This window comes from Nelumbo nucifera, chromosome 1, assembly GCF_055504915.1.
Source record: "Nelumbo nucifera cultivar China Antique chromosome 1, China Antique-T2T, whole genome shotgun sequence".
Classification (NCBI taxonomy): domain Eukaryota; kingdom Viridiplantae; phylum Streptophyta; class Magnoliopsida; order Proteales; family Nelumbonaceae; genus Nelumbo; species Nelumbo nucifera.
This window is the reverse complement of record NC_142649.1, coordinates 122311488-122336702: the sequence shown is the minus strand read 5'-3', so window position 1 is coordinate 122336702 and position 25215 is coordinate 122311488. Positions and strand designations below refer to the sequence as shown.

General features: G+C 35.2%; 2 protein-coding genes across 5 annotated transcripts; one reads left to right on the top strand and one right to left on the bottom strand.

Moving 5' to 3' along the window:
- The first annotated feature begins 10877 nt into the window (after positions 1-10877).
- Positions 10878-13817, top strand: LOC104611643 (uncharacterized). Its single transcript, XM_010278786.3, has 3 exons — positions 10878-11246; positions 12652-12915; positions 13009-13817. The coding sequence occupies exons 2-3, from the start codon at positions 12835-12837 to the stop codon at positions 13591-13593; spliced, it is 666 nt and encodes a 221-aa protein (XP_010277088.1). The 5' UTR covers positions 10878-11246; positions 12652-12834; the 3' UTR covers positions 13594-13817.
- A 6225-nt stretch (positions 13818-20042) lies between these two features.
- Positions 20043-23717, bottom strand: LOC104611644 (BTB/POZ domain-containing protein SR1IP1-like). Of its 4 annotated transcripts, none has more exons than XM_088894126.1 (6): positions 23282-23717; positions 22797-23172; positions 22580-22721; positions 21744-22358; positions 21127-21663; positions 20043-20964 (listed from the first exon to the last, which is right to left on the bottom strand). In XM_088894126.1, exons 3-6 carry the CDS (start codon positions 22670-22672, stop codon positions 20425-20427), a joined length of 1785 nt encoding a protein of 594 aa, XP_088750252.1. In that variant the 5' UTR covers positions 22673-22721; positions 22797-23172; positions 23282-23717; the 3' UTR covers positions 20043-20424. The 4 variants fall into 4 exon arrangements, with proteins under 4 accessions (XP_088750252.1, XP_019055692.1, XP_019055693.1 ...); XM_019200147.2 differs by having other exon boundaries at positions 22580-22649; positions 23276-23583; XM_019200148.2 differs by having other exon boundaries at positions 23276-23550.
- Positions 23718-25215: the final 1498 nt, after the last annotated feature.

Here is a 25215-nt window from a genome sequence, read left to right as displayed (position 1 = left end):
AAAGAAATAAAAGATTCAAGCATTAGCTTATCGGAGGTTTTTTTCTTTTTCTGGCGATGATCAGTGATGAGATGACAGAAGTATTTCTCAATGAGAAATAATGGAGATATTTTTTTGTTAATTAGATTTTAAAGAAAATGAATAAAAAAATAAAAATAGTTTAATGAGATATTTTGATAATTTAACACTTTCCGTCATCGTCTAATTTGACGGTCCAGTAAATGTTTATCACAACATAAAAGTTCAGAAGGTGTTTGTCACATATTAAAGAACATAGGAATAATCTTTATCACTAACCCCATATTACACAGGAATCTTTGTAATTTACCTTACAATTAACCCCAAACTCAATCTAACAAAGCCCAATCTAATGTGTAACCAAAAAGTCATATGAAACGATTCAAACCTCGTCGTAAATTAAGCAGCTAACCACCAACCAACAAATATATATATTTGGCTGCGTTTTCAGCTCCAGAGCCGGAGGTGATCTTTTGGGCGTAATGATCAATTTCAAATATTTTGGGCCCAAACCTAAAGATCTGTATGTGAGCCAGCCCAGAGTTCAATGGTCGCCGCCGAAGTCGATGTCTTCATGACACAACCGTGAACGTGATCCTTCCGAAAGGCCATTTTGGGTTAATATCCCGACCCGGTAGCAAGCATGCATAAATTGAATGTGAATAAGAAGGCTTAGTGTGGAAACAGTACAAATAAAAATATTTATAATATAAATACATATAAAATTATATAAAATACAAGGTTTTATATTTTACATATTTGTATTTGTATTCCTTTCAACCTGAGCCTAAATAAAACTGGTGTGGGATGGGTTCATTTTAGTTCAGGCACCGGTGAGTACTTGTATGACCTGAGAAAAAAGGAGACCGAATCTATTCTTCACACCGATCTCATACACACATCCTACCATGTATTGGGAACATCTTCTGTACTTATAAATTATTATTCACGGGAGATGTTCCCAATGCATAGTGAATGTGCTTGTAAGGCCCACATGTGTGAGGAGCAGATCTCGTTCCAGAAAAAAATGGGAAAAAATGGCGACTGACAAGTCAAACTCATGATTATTGACCCGGTATATCAGTAGAGCTGTAGAAACTCAGCTAAGGTGGAATCAAACTTTCATTTGCAATAAAGACCCCCTAAACTTTTAGATTCATGCACTTTGCCCCTTTGTTTAGTTTTTCATCATTTAACTTAAAAATATAAAAAAGACTCCCATGTGAATGTCATGTTCTTGTTAAACATTTCTAATTTGTTGGCTTTTTTTGCCCCTTCTCTTAAATATTTGTACACACTTTTTATTTATATTTCTTTCTTCTTGTTGTAAAGGGTTTTGTTTGGGTAGGGTTTAGAAGTTGGACAACAGAGAGATAATGTGTGTTGCCCTACTCATTTTCGTTATTAATATTGCCCTCTTATCTGTATATTTCTCGAAAAGGCATTTTAGTAACTTAATTTTCTCTATCAATCCAATTAATGGACAGGGGCAAAGTGTTGAAATCTGAAAGTTTAGAGGGGTATTTGACACAAATGAAAGTTTGGAGGACCAAGTATCACTACCCTAAATTTACAGGTTGATAATCTATAATTTATTATTATTATTATTATTATTTTCAAGCCTGATTAGGTGAATTTCATTCAGCAATTCAGCAATACTTAGATACACACCAAAGAGTTACATTCAGCACGAAAGGCCCAATACAACAGACAAGCCTAATAATGAAACCAAGTTTCTATTTAGGGGTTATTTGGTACATTGATGTTACATTGGCGTAGAATTTTGGGTTGTGCGCTAATACAAATTTGCGAGGAATATGTATTGCCACATCACATACGAACATTGCTTCAATTAGAAAAATGCATGTGTGAGATGTTTTAAGTAAAAATAGTAATTTGTATTGATTAATTTAATGTTTTCAAAACATTTTAAGTAGAAAAATCTCTATCCCACAAATTTGTACCAATCAACCTAAAATAACAATAAGGGAAAATTCTCGATCAGTACCCTGTATTTTGGTTCAAGTGACAATTTGCTCTCTAAACTTTAAAATGTGGCAATCCAGTATCTGAACTTTCAAAATGTGACAATCTAGTATCCAAACTTTCAAAATGTGATAATCCAGTACCTATCGTTAACTAGTCTGTTAATCAGCCGTTAAGTGGCATTTGAAAAGTCAAAAATGCCCTTTGAATGACATCAAATTCTCTTTGTGAACGATCCAAACATTGACAAAAAACTAAACAGTCTCAAATCTTAGCCTCTTCTATTTAAAAAAATTGGTAATTGTTTAGAAGAATTAGATTGTATTATTAGTGCATTTTTAACTTTTCAAATGTCACTTAATGGTTGATTAATAAACTGATTAACGGCAGGTACTGGATTGTCACATTTGGAAAGTCTGAATACTAGATTGTCACATTTTACAAATTTAGATACTAAATTGTTGCATTTTAAAGTTTTAGGACCAAATTATCACTCGAGCCAAAATACAGGATACTGATATGAAATTTTCTTAACAATGACAATGCAACACCACCACTTTATCAAAGACCCCCTTAATTAGGGTGTTGCTTGCTTGATGATTGCAGAATATGTGATCGGAAAGGGCAGTTATGCAAAAGAAAAAAAAAAAAGATAAAATGCATTATTTTAATACAAGAAAGAGCCATAACGGAAGTAGCATTTCCGCCACCACTCACAGCAACAAGGACCAAAATCTAGTTGCCATTCACAGTGTGGCAGGTCAAGTTCTTGGCGATCGAGGCTCAAGGAAAGATTATTTGTATTTTCTCCCATTGGCTTTAATTGTACATATGACAAAATGATTTAAAAGACGGATCCGATTTATAAAAAACTGAGTCTTGTGTCTTGTAGTTAGGGTACATGGCGGGTTGGATGAGGAATCCAGATTGACCACAACATGAAACACAAGAAAGATTAATTAGATGGCTTCGATATGATGGCTGATAAATAAATAAATAAATATTCAAACTGAAGTAAATATATACTTACTTCAGTATTTATAGATGGCTTTGAGTATTTATTTATTTATTAATCAACCATTATATATAACACAAGAAAGATTAATTAGATGGCTTCGATATGATGGCTGATAAATAAATAAATATTCAAACTGAAATAAATATATACTTACTTCAGTTTGAGTATTTATTTATTTATTAACCAATCATTATATATATATATATATATTCGTCATTCTGGTCATGCCAAACAACTAAATAGCCTCGTGATAATATATATATATATATAGCTTCATTTTGTTCTATAATTAACAAACCAACTTGCCATTGCATCTGTGCAATATTCAACTATGGTTGACATCTCCTCACGGCCATTGGTCACGTTTTTTCTTGTTTTTTCTTTCTTTATTTTCATTTGGATAATGACCAATATTAATGGTCCCATGTCTATACATATATATATTGAGGTGATTTTAGAATTTAGATATCCACGTTATTAGCTTATTCTTATTAACGCTGCATTTGGTTGCAGTGCAATTTTATTTGCACTGTTATATGAAATACATGGGAGTGCAAATGAAAAAAAATGAAGGTTTAATATTGTTTTGGGTTACTTTATTCTGCTCCATGCTTTTATTTTACTTGATTTGTACTGCAATCAAATAAAATAAGGTAATTTTTTAAACAAAAAATAAACCAGATTTTACATCCCAATCATTTGCACTACTATAGTTTGCAGCAGTGCAAATCTGAAATGGATACAAATTTTGCATCCTTTTGCTTTTAATTATGATTTTTGCTCCTATCATCCAACTTTATGTAAAATTTGTGCTTTTGGCTTCATTTGTACTCACTACCAGTGCAAATTTTGCATTTAAAAGTTTGTACCATCTTGCTCCTACCTCAATTTCTTCTCATATAAAGTGAGGATCATCATCTTACTAACCTTATTTTACTTCTCACCAACCAAAAAGGTAAATAACACCAAAAAAATCTAAACAGTAGACACTCAAATCTGAGGCAAAAATAAACCCGAATTTACACTTAACCTATTTCCACTCCATGGCATTCCCAATGCAAACAAAATTCACACTATAAACAAACCTAACCTAAGCTCTAACATATTTACCGCTTCATCTTTTTCAATTCCATGACTCAATCAAATATTAAGGGTCCATTTGATTCGCAAGAATAAGGACTGAAATCGAAATTGAAATTATCCATTCTAATTCCAACCATTTGATTGGATCGAATCGAAATCCAATTAACATTTCTGTGGAATGGCCATTCTTCTGTTTTACTCCTTTGAGAATGAGAATCCATGAATTAACCATAGCCCTTTCTTGGCAAAAAGAGAGTAATAAAAGGGCATGAGAAATTATGCATGCGACTGTTGATGGTTTCAGAAGCCCAAAGTTGTACGGCTCACTTGTCATGAAGCCCAAACTTCAAGTGACTCAAATGGCTGTTATTGGTGATTTCAGAGGATACCTGTACGGCTGTACCATAGTTGCAGAGATCCAGACTCTTGCATTAGGAGGCCTTGGAATGGAATCAGAGGAAGTGAATTCTGGGAAATAATACAGGGGATTACAGCGTAACTGCGTAAATGAGTATGAGCCAAGCAGGGATTTTTAATTTTTTTTTTTTTTTCCTATACGGGTCGATACATGGGTAGCTCATCCCCAAAACCATAACCCCCAATGCTAATTCACTCGTTGACTGATTTGTTTGTATTGATTTAGAATCAAATCCCATAACCAATACTTTGGACTAGTTTGAGAAAAGTATAAATATAAATATAAATATATACAAAATAATATAAAATATAAGACTTTACACTATATATGTATATTTGTACTCTTTTCAAACGGAGCTGTGAGGAAAAAAAGGATCAGAAGGAAATTATTAAGGAATACCAATAATACCCTAACTCACTCACACGAGTAAAGTCACCAATTTGATTTAGTATTAATATTTTGCACAAAATGGATATAAAAAATGTTGTGATTTTTGTTATTTTCATTTTCTTCCAATGTATATCAATTACGAGCCTCAAAATATGGGCTCTAAATTTGGAATTTATTAACCTTAATTACAAACAAAATATTATGTAAAAGGTCAAGAGCTGAGGCCGAACTCATGAATTAGCTCACGAGCCCAATTTCTCTGTTCATCAATTAACCCTATCATCCTGTGTGATTATTTATACCACGTGCCAATCGAAAACCACCTTATAGGACCAACGGTCCTGATCTCCATGGCAATTACAAAAGGAGAATTTATTTATTTATTAAGATTATCATCAAATTATAAAATGACGTCTGATTTAAGGTGTAGGGATTTTGGAGAACACTGAAGTGGGAGGAGATTAGTATTTGTTTAAGGGTAATGCTATTAGTTGCAATACAGAGTGAACTGAAATCACTGTGATCTAAGATAAATAAACCGAAGAATTAGGGCATTTGCAAAGGGAAATCACCATGTTTGGTTAAAATTCTGTTCAAAGGAATCATGTGAAGAATGAGTTTTGAATAAACAATGTTTTATTTCTGAAATCAATTTTGATGTTAACTGTTTTTTATATGGTTTTTAAAATTGGACCTGATCAGACGGTCGGACTGGAAAAATCATGAACTAGTCACCTGATCAGTTCTGTTTTATCTCAAAATCGCTTTTTGACAAAAAATTGTTGATTTAGTTAACGGATTGCTGACTCAGGCGGTCAAACCATCAACCTGAACAATGATTTTTGGCCTTTTTTTTTTTGTTTTTTTAATTCTTTCTAAATTTTTTTATTTTTTCTGTCAGAATGGATTGTTCGTTCAAACCAGACAGTAGAACGGTTCGACCTGAGAACTGGACCCAGAACAGTTCCCCATCTGGTCCGGTTTTAAATAAATTCCTATATTATTAAAATGAATTTTGAACCCAGAAAAATAATACATTCCAACAGCTTTCTCAAATGCAAACTCAAAGTGAATTTTAAGATCATAAAAAGAAATCAGAATAATTCTCAGAAAGCATGTCAAACGCAACCTAGGCTCTTGTAAGTAGTAAAAGCTGCAAAAAGAGCGTTAGCACTTATTTAGAACAGAAAGAAAGATAAAAAGTAAAGGGATACAGCAGGGGGAGGGGAGCAGGTTTGCTTTGCAGTTTGCACTCTCCCCCTACTTGCATATATGTAGGACTAGAGAATACTTTGAAGTGAATCGATTCAAGTGTTGAAATATTAATTTTATTCTGTTTGTACTTTGTTTTCAGTTTCAATCTGAATTCTGAAAAAAAGAACTGAACAAAGGGTGTGGGTTTTTCTTGGATGGGTTGTCCTTCTTTGCCCTTACATACAGGAAGACTGTGGATTCCTTTACAATTGAATTAGTTCTAATTTGGGGGATTTTATTTTCTGAAATGGAGAAGCATGAAATGAAGAAGAAAAAAGTAGATCAACTATAGAAAGGAGTATAGGTTGGTTTAATTTACTTTCATCATTGTCAAATCCATAGAACTAATTCAAGTGAAGTGTTAAATTTCAAATGCATTTGTAGAAAGGGACCCCATGTTTTGGCATATATGACATGTGTACCCTTCTTCCTAATAGTCGGTATCTACAATTTCAAGCCTACAGAATTATTGGGGAATATCTTGAAACTCGGGTCTGGGGCTACAAGGACATGACTCATGGACCAATCTTCTTCTTGATTCCTCAAAGCAACATGGGGTCCAATATCCCAATAACGCACCCTTGTGTGTCCCCCTTCATGAGAGAATACGACAAACTGTAGAAATCAACTATACCAAAAAATTTAGGAAAAAAAAAAAAAAAAAACAGCCTGAACTGAAATGCAACACCAACCAGTGTTGTTCACTTTTAATTGCAAATTGCAATACCCATGTGAAAGGTGAAATTTAATATAGCGTTTTGTTATAATTGTTGGAATGTTCCTTAATGGCATAGATATCAGATCAGATGGCTATAGCTAAAGTTAAATGGCATCTATCTATCTATCATGCTGGATTTTTTTAATATAATATGTTATAGGGACCCACCCAACAGCTTCGGGTTCTAAGTCCCCAGGGCCCAAGATAAAGATAAGAGAGGAGAAAAAATCAAAAATTTTGCTCCGTCGTATGGACTTCTAATTTTCCACGGCGAATGTTACAGCCGCGTTTCTTGTTTTGTTAAAAAATGCTTTTGGCAGCACAGTAAGCCATAAATAAGATTGATTCTAACGATGCACGGATTCAAATATATAAGAGCAAAGAATGAAATACTACGTACCCCCTTTTGTTACTGACTTTTGAATTTGGAACCAAAGCTATGGTTTTAAAAGGAAATAGCTTTTTTGTTTTCTAAGGTACAGTACAGTAACTCAGTAAGTATGGGAGAGGTGAGGGGAAACTGGAACTCCTTTGTCCTTACTTAGCAAGCAATTAACATATCTATTATGAGTTGTGGGAGTGGGACCCAACAGCTTTGTGAGCTTTGAGATGGAACTTGGTTGTGATTGTGATATGTAGTTGTTGAGGATAAGAAAGAAGAGATATTTTGTAGGAGTCGATTGGGCAATGTTCAAATCAGTCATCCCTCACAACGTCCCACATTATACTCTTACTGTGTATTGAAAACATCTTCATATGAGAAGAGATTAAATCAGTCCCCTACAAGATTGTCCCTGACAATGTCCCACAGCATATCTTGGTTGTGTATGGAAACATCTCCCGATAATAATCTCAGAAATGATGATATTATCATCGGAAGATGTTTCCAATACATGACGAGGATGTACCGTGAGACGTTATATAGGCGGCAATATTTTAGGGGACAAATTTGAACTCAAAATGATAATATTATTATTTCTGATATTATCATCGGAAGATATTCCCGTTACACGGTGAGATGCACTGTGAGACGTTGTGGGGGGCTGATTTTATCTCAATGTTAGTGGTAAATAGAGGAGGTAGTTTCATGAATATGAATGACTGAAAAAGAAAGTGTTGTTTCTTTTCTCCGTCTACTCTACATTCAGGTGGCCCCGCCCCGGGATGGAACACCTGCCACTGACAGTGCCACTCAGTCCGTGGCGCTCTCTCTTTCCTTTTTCATTCTCTCTGGGCAAATTTACATGGGACCCACCAATTCAGGTGGCTGCACCACCGTGCACCGGCAACGCGTGCGTTTGTGTCGGCACCCCGGCCCCTTCTCTCTCTCTCTGAGCTTTTACTTTCAGCATGACATGAGCGCACTGAGCAGTTGAGGTTGCAGGTTTGAGGAGTTCTTTCCCTCCCGAGTCCCAAGTGACCCAAACCCATATTATTACAAGCTAGTAAAGACAATATTATGCACATGCACACAAGCATTAATCCCAGAAATCAGAAATTGCATATAACACCACTGATTTTGGGTTCGAGAGACTGGATCGTCCAATAAATAAATTGTTATCTTGTTTATATCTTAAAAGTGACGGCCTTGACAAAAAATAAATAAATAATACTTCTTGCTTTTTTAGGAGATTGCCTTCATTAAATGGCTAATTCTTCAAGAGATCAAAAAGATTGGATATTTAGGGCTAATCCATCCACATGCCAGGATAGAAAAGCAAGTACACAGAGAAGAATCATATGACTCGGGTTTTTTTTTCATTCCTTTTCCCATGATTTGTTTTACTATATATTACTTGGTTTCTAGGCATAACGTACAAACAATGTAACTCTTGAAGAGATATGGTTGGATGAAATGAACTAGAATCTCTCTAAATTTATATTGGCATGCAGAAGAGGCTGACAAGCATCTTTGTAGGATAAGGATTCCCTCTAAACTTGTCCGGCATCATTCATTCGTTCATTCTACCAATTTATTTTTATTAAATTAGATGAAAAAAGGAAAAATCTATGATACCGGAAAGATATGGTATCGATAAATTTTGACCAATTAAAGCAGCTCGGTGAATTTTGTTTAATACCATTTAATTGGTCACCTCTATTATGATGCTAATTGATTGGTTGTAAATTTTTTTTATATTATGTTTTTCCGGTATCATAGTCTAAACCCCCCAAAAAAAAAGTTCTTTTTATGAATTATAACATTTGTTTGTAAATATTAAGGTTCCATTTGGGAAAGCACAAATGCCAGTTGAATGCATAAATGTGTTATGATTTAGTTTCTCGTGTTCATAAAATTATATATTTAAAGTGACAATTTTCACAAATTTTAAGGCATATTTATTATATCCAAAATGGGAGAAAAGTTTGCATCTAAAATATGGATGCAAACTTTGAATTCAGAGTTGATCAATGTTAAAAAGGCATATTTCAATCTCCAGATTTATGTTTTGCATCCATTACAACTAAAAATCATTTAGCAATAAAGTAAATTTATCAATGCAAAATTAAACCAAATTTTCATTTGAATGGACCAAAATGCACTCTACATATTTGTATTTACACTCTTCCCAAATGGAGCCTTTGTGACATAGCATAAGACCGAGATAGTCTGAATTGTGGATTATGGATGGCAATTTTTCCTATTCCCATACGTAACCTCCCCAACCCAATTGGGTCAAGGATGAAGACTTTCTTCACAGGATGAGGTAGATTAATAAGGATGGAGTGGGGAGTGAGTGAAGTCTCCACCCCACTCTAAACCTAATTATATATTAGATATTATTTATATTAAATATATGCATATATTAAAATATATTTAAAATGTTATTATTTTAAAATTTTTATTTTAAGCAAAATCTTTTCTTAGAAAAATTTTTAATTAAAAGAATATAGAGATTTAGATCCTCAATGGAGAACCTATTTACATCAAGGATCAGGGATGAGGTTAATTTTTACCCTAATATGGATTTACTTAAAATTCAAAATCAAGGATGAGAAATATGATCACCACACCCCGAACCTAGTCCATTGCCATTCCTATTGTGGACTTAGTTGGGAACCCAAAATCTAGTGGTCAAGATTTATGAGGTGTTTTAGGATTGATGATGATTCTTCTATGAGATTCTCATAAATCATTGCTTTCTAAAATCACTAATTTCTCAAAAAAACAAAACAAAAAAAAAAGTTTATTTGATATCATTGCTGCCATGTCAGCCAATTTCTTAAAAATAACAATGATTTTTGTATAGAATTATCTCCCCTATCTACCTTAAATGCCACATCATCCAAAAAATCAGAATCGGCCTAAAGTGATGATTCCTCTTCTTAACCCGATTTTAATAATCAAAATTCCTGACCCATTTGCTGATTTCTGAGAAATTGACCAATCAAACAATAAAGTAATCAGCGAGTTTTCGAATCACTGACGTGTTACCACCGATTTACGAGAAATCGGCATCAATCCAAACACCACCTTAAGTTTTGCCATCGACCCAAATACCACACCACCTTACAGCTGCCCTAAAAATAATACAGGTCTTCATCATCATCTCTGTTTCCGGACTATTGCAACCTCCAAGATGTACCCCACGTCCCGTACGGACAACATCAATGAACCAGACCATCATGGCCAACTCTTAGAGTCCCTTAAAAAAAAGTGAAATAGAAAAAAAAAAAAAAAAAAATCCTCAAACTGTCTCCCTCCCCATATGAACATGAATGTTTAGTGCATGCATATAAAATATTTAAATGTATTCGTACATTATTGAGGCAACTGCTGATGGGGATATAGAATTTCTGGGTGCATGTGATTCATCTTGGCAGGCTAAGCTGTCCTTTTGATGATTGTCTGGAGCAGTGTAAGGCTCTGTCAAGTGTGATCTGAACTATACCTATTATAATAATAATAATAATTGGAGGAGTTTTTAGTTTTATTTTTATATTTATTAAGCAAATATCTTTTTATCTTTTGCTGGACCTGTCCCAAGCATCTCCTCCACATACCTTGAATCATATTGGCTATTGCACTGGGATTTGTTTGGCATGCCTCAAATCCCAAATACAATAATACTTTCCTCTCACTGTGACAAAGAGAATCTTAAATTCTTCATCCGTTATTATTTTATTTTTGCAGCCTATACTTAATTCGGAATGTGAAGAAGAGGTGTTGTTTCCTCCAAGTAAGCTGTGGTTGGAGACTTGGAGTGGGTTTGAGCAGATAATTTGTCGTGTTACTCTCACCTGGAGGAGTTTGGAGTTCTTCCATTCTTCCCTTTTTCTTCTTCTTCTTCTTCTTCTTCTTCTTCTGAGTATCAAAGTACTGCTGTTGGTTCATCTTACCAACTGATGAGACTCCAGAGGTCAGGATAAATACTTTTCATTTCTTTCTCTTCCTGGCCTCTTGTATTTGGTTTTAGTTGTAGAGGATTCCAGGATACAGTATAGTTTTGTTTGCTCTGCCTTACTTGATCCTGCCTATTCAAAAAATTATCCTTCTGTTACTGAAATCCTAGAGATCTGTACAAAGATTTTTGTTTTGAATAATTCAATCAATAGTCGTAGAGCTCTGTTTTAATCCCTATAAATAATTGACGTTTTGATACCCAGCAAGCTATAGAGGTTCCATTAAATTGGACAGTTAGGTTCTTTACTTTAATAGGAACTGATATTATGTTTTTGAATTATATGCTTGCTTGTTTTCACAATAGAAGAAGTTTCCCATTTCGATTGCTTTTCAGAACCCCCAAACCCTCGAAAGTTGCAGACACTTCGTGTTCACATAGTGTATGTTATGCATTACTGATTACAGAAAGTACGAAAGTCTGATAGAAAATTGACCTCTGATGAATGGCTGTTTGCTTTTGTTAATAGCTTTGCTTATTTAGCAGGGATGGGAAAAACAATATGGACTTATATATTAATAAGGGTTTAAACTTGAGATATAGACCCTTTAATCGCACATCATTGAGCATTCTGTTTTTTGTTGTTATTGATCTTAAAAATTCCAATACATGAAAATTATTAGTACTCCCTCAGATGAAGCTACTGAGGAAAAGGCAAAGTGATGTAAATTCCTAGAGTTAAGAAGGCGAAGTGGCTTTGCAAATAGAAATTTAAGCATAGGACTAAGCAAGATGGTTGAGCATTGAATACAGAGACATCATCAAGAGCCTTCTGTTTATTGGAGTTGTTTAACTTAAATCTCATTTAGAAAATTCCTCTGCTTCTCTTTGTTTCAGAAAAAAAAATACCCGAGACTAGATTCTTGTATGTGACACCCCAGAGATTGTTAAGCAAATGAAAGATATAACATGTATAGAAATAAATAGTAGCCAGATGGAATGAGGTACCCTTAGGACTCAGAAAAATGGAAAGTTGGAAGCTCCATCCTGACAATATTGTCAAGAACTTGAATCTGACATTTTACCAGTAATTTGGCACTACATCTCAGTCCTCATAGTCTCTGGGAGTCATGATCATGAACCGCCCTCAACTTGATAGTAGGTGTACCAGAAAAAGTTTGAGTCATCACAGTAGTTACGCCTATTTTTTGCACATGATATTCTATTCCTTATTCTAGCCATTTAGGTGAAAACTCTGTTTTTTATAATTCATCAACATATTATGATCCTTCCATTGACAAGAAAGGCATTATTATGTATTTATTCTTAATAAGTTAGGTGGAGTTTTCCAACCACTGTAATTCACTTCCGCTAAGACCTGTAAATTTGATCAACCAGATTAATATCTTCAAATGTTTGACAGGTGTAGGAGCTATTACTAGGGGTTGTATGCTGTCATCTTATAAATATTCAAGGTGGAGGTGCATATATGAAGAATACTTCTCTGGATTGAAACGAGAACAAGTCGAGTTGCTCATTCTGATTTTTCTCGTGAATAACACGGTCGGGAAAAGGGAGAAAATTAAAAGGACTGATTGGAGTTCAGATGGAGAGGATTCTGAGGCCTTATGATAAGGAATCCATGAAAATGGTCATGCTAAAGCATGAAAAGACATTCAAAGAGCAGGTATTCCAAATCTGATCCTTTATACTTCCTCCTTTCTCAGCTGTCCATTCTCTAGCCCAATAATTCTAAGCTTGAGGATGATCAATCATGCAGCTATATGAACTCCATCGTCTATATCAGATTCAGAAGATGTTAATGAACAACGTGAAAAGCAGTACTGGGCCTGCTAGATATGGATCAAACAGATGGAATGTAGAGAATGACAACAATGTGAGTCGGGTTAATTATAGTCGTAAAGAACAACAGAAGCCACGAAGGCGACTTGACCTGGAACAACCAGCTGCCGAAGACTGCAATGTGGACGAAAGTGGAGGAGGAGATGGAGTGCTAGAGAAGGAAGATGAAAGTGATATTGAGCTAACTTTGGGCCCCACGGTTTACAATCTAAGGAAAAAAGACGAGGCACCACTAACTTCAGATTCTGGACCAAGTTTTTCTTCTTCTTCCACTGAATCAAGTCATATGAAGAGGACAAATACTGGGACCCAAAACGGGATTTATACAACAGAAGAGCTAACAGGCCACAAGTGGGGGCTCGTTCAACTTCCTGACACGCATTCAAGTTTCCAAAGCCAAAGGAAGAACACTTTTGGTGTTGAAGAACATATGAGACAAGAGAAACTAAACATGAACAGGCCTCCTTGGCTTTACCATGTTTTCAGCCTGAACCTGACTTAGGCATGCTTGTTGGTTTAAGCTGTTTCTGATCAACTAATTCATGACTGCTGTTTGTGTGAAGTTTTTTCTTTTTCTTTTTTTTCTCTTTTCTTTCAGCTTCCACCGTAGTGGATGATGAAGTCTTTAAAAAGAAAAAGGGATAGAAGCTTAGCAAGATATATATAATTGCAAGTGTATTTCAATCAAATTCAAATTTGAAATCTCAAGTACCCCATTACTGTGCACCCCTAGAAGAAGTGATCTGCTATAAGTTGAGGGGGCTAGAAGAGTACACTAGTACTGGGAGCAGACGAAAAAGGACTTGGCCTGGTAGAAGTAGTAAATTGTTGATGGATACGGCACTAAGTAGTAAGACTATATTCGGATTGAATCCAGCTACATTTGCATTCAATCCTATTATTAAACATTTGGATCTGAATCTGATCCAAAATACAAAATGTCAGATTCGGATCTTATTCAAATTTATTCCACATCCGACTTACTGTGCTTAAAATGACAGAAAATTTATATATATAATTGTATTTAATATAAAATGTTAAATTTATCAGTTATAAACTTTATATAAGTGTATTATATACAATAATTATTATTATTATTATTAGTTTTTAATCGGACTCGAATTTTAATTGAATGATGGGATTAAGTCCACATCCAACCTAATTATTAATTGGATGCAAGTTATAACATCCAAATCTAAGATATCAGATTCAGTGTCAAATTGAGTATTGAATTTTTAGAGTCCATTCCCATAGTTGTGAAACCCTACCCCGAAGCCTTGTTTTGCTTCAGTTCTCTCTCATCTTTCTACCATCACTAATAGGGTGCAATTTTTTCGGGTTAGGGTTGGGATTTTCTCAAAATTTTTTCGGGTGAACCGATTTATCTTCTTGAAGAAGTGCTTGAGAAATCTTATTACGTTTTTCATTGGGCAGTGGTTGGTAAGTGTATGCATGGCCATCCACCTCTGCCAGATAGCAAGGAGTTCATTTGTAAAACTTTGAGCTTGAAGAACGTAACAGCTCTTGACTCTAAACACATCTTGATTCGATTTGTTAAGGAGGAGGATTTTCTGAAGATATGGATGAATGAGGCTTCTAAAATTAAATCCTTTCTATTTTGTTTATTCAAACGGATGCCTAAGTTTTAACCTGGTTGGGAACCCTCAATTGTTCAAGTCTGGATCAGTTTTCTATTTTTATCAATGAATTTTTATGTTGAAGGTTTGCTTCGTTCAATTGCTTTGGCAGCTAGACCAGTTCTCAAGTTTGATTAGGCGACTGTAACTTTAACTAGAACGACAACGACTAGGGTTTGTGTGGAACATGATCTGCTCGAGCATCATCCCAGTAGGTTATGGATTGGTACTGGTCGTGATGGATTCTAGCCAGAGGTCGTATATGAAAACCTCCCAGAATATGTGATAACTACTACAAGGTTGGTGTCATTCAGCAACGCCTTGTAAACACAATAAGGCCAATAAACATTCTAGTGATAAGAAGGATCGGATGAAGGTAATAAGGAGAAGTATATTACTGATAAAGAGGCAAGAAGGTAATACTGCAATATGCTCCCATTTCGGAAACAACACTAGTGTTGAATGAAACTAGCCAAAATGCAGTCTCGACTGGTGAGGTTTCTTCTAAAAACCCTAGTGTTAACCCGGGAGATGGAAATACACAAACAGTACAGGTTTTTATGCTTCTTTGTCCGATCTTGTGATCACTCCTCCTGATCAGGTTATTTTTGAAAACCCTAGATTTGAAGAGAAAACCCAAGACTCTAACAAGGTACAGGTGGCTTCAGATTGAAAAGATGAGGTGCCGAATGTTTTGACTGACCATACCACTACTATGGATGCTGCGATTAATTATCTGAAGTTGAAAATACATTATTATTGGAGAAGATGGTGAATTCCCAAGGCCGATCTGATATTCAAAGCCCAAAAGGTGTTCGAAGAAATGCTAACATAGAACCAAAAATGGTACAGCTAGATCAGAACATAGAAACAGATGTTGCTATATGTTAAGGAAGTTTTAAGGCAATTGAGGTCGCAATTATTGCAGCCATTTAGAATTAAGAAATAGAAGCACAAAGGGGATCTACGCAGGTACGTGTTCGGATCTACAAACTCTGCCCATTTTATTGCAGCCATACATGGAAAATATTTCAACCTCTGCATAGTATTATGCAGGGGAGATGTTCCCAATTCACGGGGTAGTGTGTTGTGGGTAGACGTGGGCAAAGTTCTCGTGGGCAGGAGATCCGGAGTCTGGTCAAAGGCCAAAACTTGTTCTACGTACCCACCATGATGGAATTTTGTTGGGATGATTGGTGTTTGGTTTTGGAAAAAATGTGCAAGACTAAATTAGTAGATCTCATCATTATAAAGTTCAATGGAGCCCCAAAACAAGGATTAAAGTATCGGTATCAAGTAGGAATGGCAATGGGGCGGGGCAGGGATGGGGAGCCTCTCCTCATCCCCGTTCTTGCTAATAGGGACAAGGTTATTCCCATACCCGTCCCTGCTAATAGGACAGGGTTATTCTCATCCCCGTCCCCACGATATCCCTATTCCCCGTGATTTTTTATAATATTAACAATTTTGTTTTTACCTTTTATTTTATTTAAAAAATAAAAATAAAATAATTAAAATTTACAATCCTATTAGAAAAGATTCAAACATATTCAACCATATTTTTAAAAATATTAATATATAGATGTATGTGTACATATATACATATATATTAGTGGGGATCCCATGGGGCGGGGGGCATCCCCGCCCCGTCCTCATAGGAGGAAAATCATCCCTATCCCCACCCCATTCGGGGCAGATCCCCATAGGTATTAGGGAAATGGAGAAAATTGTCATCCCTAGTGTCGAGTATCATACCAGACAACTTGAATACAAATATAGATGCGTTTTGAAAATGCATGGATATTGATGAAAAATATGGATGCGTTAGGGAAACACATAAAATTTTCATAATACATTAATAATATTAAATTTAAGGTCAAATAACCATAAATAATGTATAAATACATAGAAAATGTATATTTTAATGGTGTATATGAAAAAAAATATATTACAATTAATATAATATGATGCATAGATATAATACAATTTTATTGATAATGTATCAATCAAGAGTCCACAATGCAAAACGTATTTTCCTATTATATTTTAATTATTATATCAATTATTTTCAATTTACTATTTTTACATTAACAAAGATGTCAACCAAATATTAAAATCTTTATATAAATTAAAATATCTATTAATAATTTATAAAATATATAATCTCAACTTAAAATATGTCAAATCTATTAAAATTTCTAAGATACATATCATATGCAAATTCATAATTTTTAACTTTTAAAATGATTATTCCATTTTTATATTTTTATTCCTATAATTTTTTAATTAAAAATCTTTTTTTGGTATAAATGTATATTAGTAGATTTGATAGATTCAGTTTAAGATTATATTTTTTAATATTTTGTAAACAGTGGTTTTACTTTCTAAATAATAAATATGATTTTATGTAATGTAAATTAATATATATATATAATCTATTAAAATTTCTAAGATACATATCATATGCAAATTCATAATTTTTAACTTTTAAAATGATTATTCCATTATTATATTTTTATTCCTATAATTTTCTAATAAAAATCTTTTTTTGGTATAAATGTATATTAGTAGATTTGATAGATTCAATTTAAGATTATATTTTTTAATATTTTGTAAATAGTGGTTTTACTTTCTAAATAATAAATATGATTTTATGTAATGTAAATTAATATATATCATGTGCAAATTTATAAATTTTAAGTGCTAAAATAATTATACTCTTCTTAATATTATATTTTTATAATTTTTTTGAGATTCAAATAATATTATGATATAAATGTGGATTTGATATATTATTTATTTCTATTATTTTATAAAATATTGATATTAAGTATTATTTTTTAATTTTTAGTTGGAATTAACCGTTATATATTATTTATTTGAATTGCATTTAAGTAATAAAGAAATAAAATCTGTATTTATTTACTCATAAACACAAAAGATGGAGTAGTGCAGTGGCTTATAGGTGCGGATGTTAAGCTCTCCCTTAACTCTTGATGTGGGTTCGAATTCTTGCAATTTTCTTTTTCAATAGAAGAGTATGTGCATGAGCATTGATATTTCAATCCTTGCCCCAAAGTGACACATATAATGGCTATTGGATATGTATAACCACCTCTACAAGGATAAGTAGTAGCAGTAGTGATAATCCAATTGAAAACGATACATCCAAAGAAGAAAAAGAATTTCAAGTCTAAGGAGGTCTAGATGACATCTTAATCAGAACTAATTCGAAAATCATAAGAACAAACAAAAAGGCTATCATCCCCGTTATTCTTGATTTTATTTTTATTTTTCTTGGTTTTTTGCTTTTTTTGTAAAGGTTGTTGCTCCTTGTATAGTTTTGAGGGTCAGATTTTATGCCCCTTTTATGATCATTAATATATTCTCTCTTTTTAAAAAAAAAATGAAACGTATGAAAAAACATTTGGACCAATCCACCTCCACATGAAAAAAAATGTAGCCAACCCCATATAAATGAAATATCTGATTACTATGGTTATAGAAGTCACTTAGATGGTCAACTGGCAAACTGTATCTGCACTCTGCATCAATTTCAACTCAATTAATCTTTTAGTCCAGTAGTAAAGGAAAATGAGATTCACGGGCTGGCATTCTTGGTCCTTGATTTCCTTGAGGGTTTGATAACAGATCTCTGTTTTCTTAGGTTGCAAATGTATGAGGTTTTTTGTGTGTCATGTACCCAAAAAAAGGGTTTTTTTTTTTCTGATTTGGAGATGTTTGGAGAGAGACATATTAATGAGGTTGTTTAGCGGACTAAAGAACTTACGATTAATAGTTGTACGTTTGACCTTCTCTTTCTACGTTCTTCGGTTTCGGACAATCACTCCAAGAATCAGAATTGCAATCAATAATCAGAAGTAGAAAATGCTTGTTCCTGCTGCTCCACAAATATTAACTATGAACAGATTTACCTTCCATGGAATTAGATCCCTCGGTAAAGTGAAGATAATTCCTAGTAAAAGTAAAAGTAAAAGTAAAAGGCATTTGCATGTATTAATTATGAATGTGGAGTTACATAGCAACTTTAGTCTTTAACTCTGTATGTTTAAGTGAGGTGAGGTGGGGAAAAAACACTTTACATCTGTGGAATGTGGACAAAACTGTTTCTTTGTACAATTATTTTGTTTGGCAGACTGGATGAACGGATTTCAGTGGACATGCTTTTTTGGATTCAATTATGATTGTCAGTGTCCACAACCTGATCAAGCACACTCTCCTGTCCCTCGTGCAAACCCACTTTTTCAAAGGCTTACAATTATTCATGGACAGACCCTTCGCTTTGCTCTGATGCCATACTTACTCTCTCTCTCTCAGCATTCAACATTTGAAAGATTACAATGTGAAAAACGAGCTTTTGGAAAATGGGAAGAAGTTTCCGAATAATTGGCAATGGTGTGATTTCAAGACATTTTAAGAAAGAGATCACATCTGCACTCCACAAATGCCCTGTGAATTGAAAACACCTCTCGAAATTATCAGTGGGAGATATTCTTAATACACGATTGGGATACGCTGTCGGTGTTTGTGAGGCACAGATATGAATTCTTTGAGAAAGCAATTAACCACATGCGTATTGTATCTTCTTGGTTTTGAGGTTATTCTATTTTCAGAACTCACTGAAAACAGAATCAACCACTTTAACAACCCATCAAAACAAAAATCAGCTGGCATGCTTCCGGTGACATTAATTTAGTGTTTGTTTGGCATCATTGCTGTTGCTCCTGAAAACGGTGCCACATCAGAGCTACATCAGAAAAAACAGTGCTCCAGGAAATAGGTGTTTGTTTGGAACTATTTTTTCATAAAAAAATGGTGATCTAAGCCATGCCTTGGAAATTGGGAAGGCATGAGCAACGCCGATTTTGGCATTTCCTGCAGTTGCAGCTCGTTGCTGCCAATAGGTACCGGTGCTGAAAACGTTTTCTGGAGCGTTGGTACCAAACAGCAAAACGTTGTTATTGTACCTGGCATCAACGTTTCCAAACAAAAAAAAAAAAGATACCGTTTTCTCAGAAAACTGTGCTTCTAACCCACACATCAGCAGCACCATTTTTTGAGACGACGATTAACTTGTTACATGGATTTAAGGAATCAAACATCATTGTAGGTATATGCAAACATGGTACATGGTGATATTAATTTAAGACTCTGTACTTGAGCACAATCAAACCTTAGGGATCACATGGACGTAGAATTTATATACAAAAGTTGGACATTACTTTTAACTTTAAAACTTGAGCGATTAGGTTATGGGTCAATCATTGTTATAAATCCTTATTACTCTCAGTCCTTATCAATGTGGGACTCCTCTTCACTCAAACATTAATCACATGTAAATCCCAACAATAAATTTCACAAGAATTCAATTGCAAATATAGGAAAAAAAAACATCTTATAAAGGAAAGGAGATTGCTACCTCTCTCCCTTCCCGGTCATCAGGATTAAATTTACTGTAATAGTGTGCTTTGATGCAATCAACTCTACTCACCTATCGATCCTATATTTTCTAGTTTCCCCATTTCATCCATATGTACAACCATGTTTACTAGAATAGAGTTGATGAGGAAGATAAAACAGTCCTCTTCTCTGCTCAAGCATTTGAAACAAGGACATAGAGACAAAACACTCTAAATTAAGCAGCATACGTTGCAGCACAAAGGAGGATAGGTGAATCAAGAGACGGAATGCCGTCGATTTCTGCTGGGCTTTGTCCGACCTTTTCCATCAGAAGACTTCACTCCCTCTCCACGCATGAAGGGGTACAAGCGCCCAAGCTTTTTAGACATGGAGCTGATAAATGATTTTCGAGGCAATGCCAATGGAGGCTTATCTACAGATGGTATTGGTGGAGTACTTTCAGGTGGATTGATTTCTCCTGATTTCTCCAGTTCTTTTAACCGCATCCGCATCTTCACCAATTCCATCTTCAGGTCTTCATTTTCTCTTCGTAAGCTCAAGAGCTCATCAGGAGCTGAGTGGTAATCTTTAGAATGCAAATTCATTTTCTGCAGAGCAGGAGATTCTGCACCCATGAGGTTGTCACTCATAGCATCTCGTAGGCGCCTCTGCTCGTAGTAAAGAACCTGGACCACGATTTGCACAGGGAGGCGATCATTCTGAGCTGCATGAGCACATGCTTCCCGTGATAGTTTCTGACAGTCCATCAATCTGCAAACCTTCTTCCTCTCCATGTCAGTCAGTGCAGGATGAGCCTGCAAATTACGAATGATAAGGGTGATCGTTAGAAGAAATTCTATTTAAAATGTCTATTTATACATCCCAACTGTTTTCTTTCTTGATAACTGCAATCTAGTAAGTACAGAATTTTAAGATGAGAAAAATAAAAAAGCACAGGAGAGGATTTCATCACAAACCTTCAAGTATATGTCTATGGCACGATACATTCCATCCTCTATTACCCTTGTTTGTTCTGGGATCAACTCTGCGAGATTGGTGAACTTTGAAACAGATAGATTACGGTCTGATGCTATCTCGGCGAGGAAGCTCTCCATTAGCTTTCCAACCCGCTCAATATCTCTTGAAGGGGAAACATATTCATCATCTACCACGTATCCCAGACGAGTCCCGTCCATTTCATATTCAAGGTAGTTCATCATGATCCGCTGCACTGTGTCTACATCAAACAATGTGTCTCCTGTGAAGGAAAAAGAAGGTATCAAGAGATCATCCAACACTGCTTGTCCAAGCTGCAGGGCCAACCTCTTCTCCAGATCAATCCGGCAAGCAACTGTTGTCTCAAGATAAATTGCTGCACGTAGCAACATAGAAAGGAAGCTAACAGACATTGCATTCTTCTCCCTTGGCAGAAGACTCACAATGGTCTCCAACACGACCCTCTTCTCGTGTTCTTGCTTTGGCTCAAAATTTTTCCTCCCCCTCCCAAATATTTCCTGCGCCAAGATTTCGAATCAGGTACGTGGGAGAAGAAAAGAAAAACAACATTAATTGGGTTTTCGGAGTGGTTTCTCACCAAACCTCGAAGAGATTTCTGTGCGTAGATCATAAGTATTGGACCAAGTGAATACTGCTTAAAGCCTCTCGCCAGCATTGCCATTAGAACTCGATGGAAGATATCAATCCTGAGAACTGTTAAGTCTTCAGCCCACCAGTCTACAATGGGTTTAAGGTGAGATCCTGAATAAGAATTGATACTCTCGTGTCTAGTCTCTGTCCTTCCGGGCAAACAGAATTGGCTCTCCTTGTAGGCAAGGTATGCCACAGCATCTATGCTTCGGCTAACCAATTTGACCTTCTCTGCCGTTGGAAGGAGGTTCTCCGACGTATGCAACACAGAGATTGCCCCGGCAAGGCTCTTCAGTGCCACTTCATTCAAGTAGTCCTCTGTTCTGCCCACTAGGTTCCCAACAGCATAGTCCTCTGTCATCTCGAGATACTCTGCCACGCATCGAAGCGTGGCAATATTCTCTGTACTAATCTCAAAGTTTATCCCATAACAGAATTTTGCAGCCAGTTCAAACGCCTCCTCCCCACCTGGAACATCAGGGAGTTCAACGACAGAGACATCGGCATCACTATCTTCAGAGACCAATTTCCTTATGTATCCACACTTGGACACCAACGGGAACTGCAATTGAAGTTAGCAACGAATGAAATTGAATTCAACTCTACTCTAAATTCACTAGCAAGGACAGATTATGGTCACTGCTCTAGGGTTTGCTTCTGGTTCAGTCAATTCGATCGGTAACTCCTTAAGTTTTAATTGTTGATTCGTTAAAACCAGATATTGCTAAAGTTGTCAATATCAAAATTTCAGAAAGAGAGTAGAAAGGAAAAGACTGAAGCTACCTTGTGCAATGAGAAGGAGGCTCCTCCAGCATGAACCGTGATATCGCTTGGGATCTCTTGGGAGAAAATCCTGTTCGAATTCAAATTGACCATCTTCAAGATCTTTCTTTGTAATTATCTTTGCAAGAAACCGTTCATTCCCCTAGATAAAGCGACAGTTTGAAGCATCCAAAGAAAACTATGGAAACTGCAAAAAAGAAGAGGAGAAGAAGCAAACCATTCACTCGTTCTCTCCATAGCAGTGGAGAATAGATGTCTGTTTGTCGAGGACATATTAAACAGCTATAGATACAACTTCCTCTTGATCAAGCTTCAACATATCTCTGCTGACGGCAAAAAAACAATGATATCTTCTTGTTCTCGTTCTCGATCGTATCTCTACAAGATGGTTTTAACAGGAAGAAGCAGATATCGACAGACTGAGAAGCAGTTCCTTTTTAAAATTGTGTTGAAGCACAGCAATCCATGCCTTGTTCCTAGTTTGTTAATTATTTGATTTCTTTGTTGTCTTGTTATTCTTCTGCTATTGATATTGAGAGCTGAGACGAGTGAAGCTTTTAAACAAGTGATGTAACACAAACAGAGCCTTCCAACTGTATAATAATTGAATTATCATCTGTAAGCATGTAAGCCAACCAAGAGAAAGAAAAACAAAAAAGGACAATCACGCTCAGTAATAAATTCACCCAAACTAACCTTCACCTTTTTAGAGTGGGCTAATTAATTGTAATCGACCATCTTTTCACAAGGTTAGGAAGTACGTGAATGCAAGTATTGGATAGGGATGCAGTACTTGGCATTGTGTGGTGGGCGAATTCGGATTTAGTCCGAATGCAAGAAGTGTATTGATATTTAGATGTTCTAAATACATCATGAATGCAAGTGTCTGTGAGAATATCCGTGTGAGGATCAAATCCGGTCTGGTGGTGTACTTGACTCTTGAGAGGAGGAGTTAGGGCTGGAGTCTGAATGATGGAAGGAGGATGTGAATCCTAATAAAACCTAGTCCCTCTTTAGCGAGGGTGAGGTGCTTCAAAAATAAAATAAAAAGTTGTCACATGAAAAATATTCATGTCCACAAACGCCATTCCCATCCTTTTCTCCCCTTAGATTGGAGTTCAGATTTTGCGGGCACCCCATAATGTCTCACAGCACATCCCTACCATGTATTGAGATAACATTATCGGTTCTAATATTATCACTGGGAGATGCTTTCAATACACGGCAGGGCTGTACTGTGGAACGTTGTGGGGCGCCAATGTGAACTCCTTGTTATGTATAGAGTTTAGTGCTGTTTCTACCTGAAACATTTTGGGTTAATCGACACAAATTGTCATGCAGCTGTTATTTCAGGCTTTTATAAAGTCAAATTGGAAGCTCTTTGAAGTGACTCTCAAATGCAAACTGACAATACATATCTCGCACATTTGTATTTGTCAACCCCAATGTTTTTACGGATCTTGTCCCAACAGCCATTGCATGCAGCCATAGATTGGGAACATCTCCAGAGTCTTTCATTGCGAGACGTTTATGATGTACAGTTGCAATGGTTGTTGGGACCAGATCCGGACTTGATTTTTACCTAGCAAAAGAAAAAAAAAAAAAAAAGACGTTTCAGCAAAACACAGCAATGGTATGAAATACAATCTTGATTTCCCATACAAATATGAAAATTTTCAACCTTTTGAGGATCATGTCAATAGGCTGCATATGATAGACACCTTTTTTTTCTTGTGTGAAGTTCAAGTCAAAATAGTGCTGCGAACAGATTGAATCAAATGACCCATAAGTATTTAATTTACTTAATTAAGTAAATTAAAAAAAAAAAAAATATATATATATATATATACCAATAAGTAAAGTAAGCAATTAAACAAGTAAATTAAATTAATTAAGAAGTAAAGTTAATTAATTAAATTTAATAAACAAAGTTAATCGATCTAAATAAGTAAATTAAGCTAATTAAGCAAGGCTTTAAAAACCAACTTAAAATGGAACCACTTTGGTCACCATTTTCTAGGTCAATGGTTCAATTGCTTGGTCTGAATGGATCAATCCATGACATTTTGAAAAATAAAAAAAATATGGCACAAGAACCATTTACCAAATTGAACAGTTTAGCAGTTCAACAATTTGGGTCAGTAGTTCGACCCAAGAATTGGTCAATTGCTTAGTTCCATTTTATACCTTAGAGGAAGTCAAACCATTCGACCTAGGAGCCAATTAATTGCCCAATTCCATTTTATACTTGGCTTAGAATTTGTCAAAAAAAAAAAAAAAACATTGAGTTGGTTAACAAACCACCATCCCGAATGTTTGAACTACTAAATTGTTTGATCCAGTAAATGGTTTTTTAGTCATTTTTTATTTTAATTATATTTTACTTTTTATTTTTTAAAATGTCATAGGTTGATTCATTTAGACTAGACGACCAAACTGTTGACCTAGAAATTGGTGGCCAAAGTGGTTACGTTAGTGTTTTTGAACGGTCATTGACCCAAATAGTCAAACCATTCAGACTAGGAATCGTCTAGGCAATTAGTTTTGTTTCACCTTTAACATGGTGATTGGCCAAAAACTGTTGATTTGGTCAACAACCCACAAACCCAGGCAATCGAACCATTGACCCTTCTACA

Excerpts from the sequence above, each read along its gene's own strand:
- LOC104611643 (XM_010278786.3), top strand. The coding sequence starts at position 12,835 with ATGGAGAGGATTCTGAGGCCTTATGATAAGGAATCCATGAAAATGGTC. Across the intron at positions 12,916-13,008 it reads AAAAGACATTCAAAGAGCAG|CTATATGAACTCCATCGTCT; the intron begins GTATTCCAAATC and ends TCAATCATGCAG.
- LOC104611644 (XM_019200147.2), bottom strand. The coding sequence starts at position 22,852 with ATGTCCTCGACAAACAGACATCTATTCTCCACTGCTATGGAGAGAACG. Across the intron at positions 22,650-22,796 it reads ATGGAGAGAACGAGTGAATG|GATTTTCTCCCAAGAGATCC; the intron begins GTTTGCTTCTTC and ends GAATTCGAACAG. Across the intron at positions 22,359-22,579 it reads CCTCCTTCTCATTGCACAAG|TTCCCGTTGGTGTCCAAGTG; the intron begins GTAGCTTCAGTC and ends CTTCAATTGCAG.